This window comes from Dasypus novemcinctus, chromosome 16 (assembly GCF_030445035.2).
Source record: "Dasypus novemcinctus isolate mDasNov1 chromosome 16, mDasNov1.1.hap2, whole genome shotgun sequence".
NCBI classification, from domain to species: domain Eukaryota; kingdom Metazoa; phylum Chordata; class Mammalia; order Cingulata; family Dasypodidae; genus Dasypus; species Dasypus novemcinctus.
This window is the reverse complement of record NC_080688.1, coordinates 13,788,050-13,790,695: the sequence shown is the minus strand read 5'-3', so window position 1 is coordinate 13,790,695 and position 2,646 is coordinate 13,788,050. Positions and strand designations below refer to the sequence as shown.

Genomic DNA, 2,646 nt, shown 5'->3' with positions numbered 1-2,646 from the left:
TCTGTCATTTATTTGTTTATTTGACAAATGTTTATTGACTACTTGTATATCCAAGGTAATTTTAAACATTCTGAGCTAAGGCAGGTAACAAAGTCAGACCAGTTTTCAGAGAAATTAAATTGCCATATTCTAATTAAAACATACTATGTCCCTTAATATTCCCACCAACAATGTATGATAGCATATTTTTTACCCATCTATCATTATTAAGTATGATTCCATTTCTATCAGTGAACACTAAGTTGTGATGCAAGAACAAACAACCACTCAAATCCCAGAGAATTAAAAACAAGAACTATACTTGTAGAGTCTTTTTAGCAATCACACACTTTGCCTTTCATCTTGACTTCTATTTGTATGCTAGCTATAATGTCTTCTACTACAGTTAGGTATCATTTCCATTTGATTGGGAATAAATCTACCAATAGTTCTGAAAACATTTTTTTGCTATATAAGATCGGGGCGGGGGGCGGGAAGATCATTGTTCATAATGTTGGAACAATGCCAGGGAAAGCTGAAGATTAAGATCATGGGCTCTGTACATGGTTTAGATGACCACAGCTGTGGTCAGAGGTAGTAGACAGAGTTTGACTGCTAAACTAGAACCATGCAGACATGGAAAGGAACTATTCTCCAAAGGAAAAACTGTTATGTTCCCAAAGAAAGAATTCTAGGATAATATTCAGCTCAAGAAGAAAGGAAGAGTGAAAAAAGGAAGAAAGGAAGAGCAAAAGGAAGAAAAAAAAGCAAAGGATAAGTAAAATAATCATCCATAATGCAGGATATCTCAAAAAGGTAGTTCACACTATGTATCAAGATTAGTGGTCTATTTAACCTACATATTTCTTTCAATGTTATATCATTAGCATTCTGCTATTTGCCTAAATGATCATTATTTTTAATAATCATAACCTTTTTAACAATTAAGTGCTAGTCTTTTAGTTTTCCTTTTTAATTTGATTATCATATCCTGACAGTATTGTATGCTAAACTTTTAAAAACTTTATTTACAATATTCCAGTATACTCTTTCCCAATGAAAAAATAATAGGTGAATATTTATTAGCTGAAATAAGGTATTTTACAGACCTATTCATAAGCCAAGATATGTTTTAATCTTTGATGAAACAATTTTTCCATGCCCATTTCAAATTTAAATACACTGAGAACATACAAACAATTGAAAATACATCCTAGCAGCACACAAAACTTTTTAAAATTCAAAATAAATGTTTAAAGAAAAACTTTTAAATGTATCAAAAATTTTAAAAATCATTTCTGACTGAAGGGTATATAATATGAATTTCACTTCGTAAACCTTATATCAAATTTGTGTAGATGACAAATCAAATACATTCAAATAATAGTAGACCTCAAATACTTAAAAGCAGAGAGAAGAAAGAATAGAAGTAGTTTTTGACTTGTAATACATTATACAATATTTATTATATGTGAAATAAAATGTTCAGAGGTTTTAATTTTTTTAAAAAAGACATCTTTCCAACATCTTCCTTAGTACTCCCAAAACATCTTTGTTTCTAAGGCTATAAATAAAAGGGTTCAGCATAGGGGTGATAATTAAACAGAACACTGATACAGTCTTGTCTTGAGCAGGGCTGAGTGAGGAGCCAGGAGTCATGTAGGTGAAGATGGGTGGGCCATAAAAGAGGCCAACGACCATCAGATGGGAGGAGCAAGTGGTCAGGGCTTTATTCCTTGCCTTGGGGGAATTCATATCCAAAACAGTTAAGAAGATAATGGTGTAAGAGGAAAAGATTATGACAAAAGGAATAAGGAGTAGTACAATGCCTACCAGAAGTATTGCCAACTTATATGAAGAGGTATCCTCACAGGAAAAACTCAAGATAGATATGACTGCACAGAAAAAGTGTTCTATCTCCTTGTGACCACATTTAGGTAACTGCATGGTGTACACAGCCTGGATTAGAGCATTTAGGGAAGCACCAGTCCAGGACCCCATCACCATCTTCTGGCAGACGCTCTGGTTCATGATGACTGTGTATCTCAGTGGATGGCAGATGGCCACATAGCGATCACAAGCCATGAGAGTCAGGAGAATGCACTCAGCTCCTCCCAGCATCAGAGAGAAAAACATCTGTGTCCCACAGCCTATGTTTGAGATGTTATTCTTCCCTGAAAGAAAGTCCATGACCATCTTGGGGACAGTGGTGGAGATGAAGAGCAAGTCTATAAGGGACAGCTGGCTGAGAAGGAAGTACATGGGTGTGTGCAGTTGGGAATCCACCAGAATTAGGAGAATCAAGGTAGAATTCCCTGTGAGGGCAACAAGGTAGATGAAGATGAACACACCAACGAGGATGTCAGCATGCTTCATGCTGGGGAAGAGTCCCAGAAGAATAAAATCCGTTCCTATTGTCTCATTCTTTGCCATCATGATTTAAATTCAACTTCTCAAACTGAAGGGTAATAGATGAAAAAACACCAATAATGAATTCTAATTCATTTTTTAAAATCTATATGTTTCAAAACTGTTGTATACAAACATTATTTCAGTATATTATTAAGATTCTCAATGTTAGGAATGCATCACTTGCATTCGTATCTTTACTGCAGATTGAAAACAATAAAGAACAAACAAAATGCTGTCATTTACTATTATCTACTT

General features: G+C 34.6%; 1 protein-coding gene across 1 annotated transcript; it reads right to left on the bottom strand.

Annotated features, from left to right (window-relative positions):
* Positions 1–1,482: 1,482 nt before the first annotated feature.
* Positions 1,483–2,412, bottom strand: LOC101414719 (olfactory receptor 2AJ1-like). The gene has a single exon (XM_004481861.2). The coding sequence runs from the start codon at positions 2,410–2,412 to the stop codon at positions 1,483–1,485; it is 930 nt and encodes a 309-aa protein (XP_004481918.2).
* Positions 2,413–2,646: the final 234 nt, after the last annotated feature.

Bases quoted from the DNA above. Each gene is read 5' to 3' on its own strand.
- LOC101414719 (XM_004481861.2), bottom strand. From the start codon at position 2,412: ATGGCAAAGAATGAGACAATAGGAACGGATTTTATTCTTCTGGGACTC.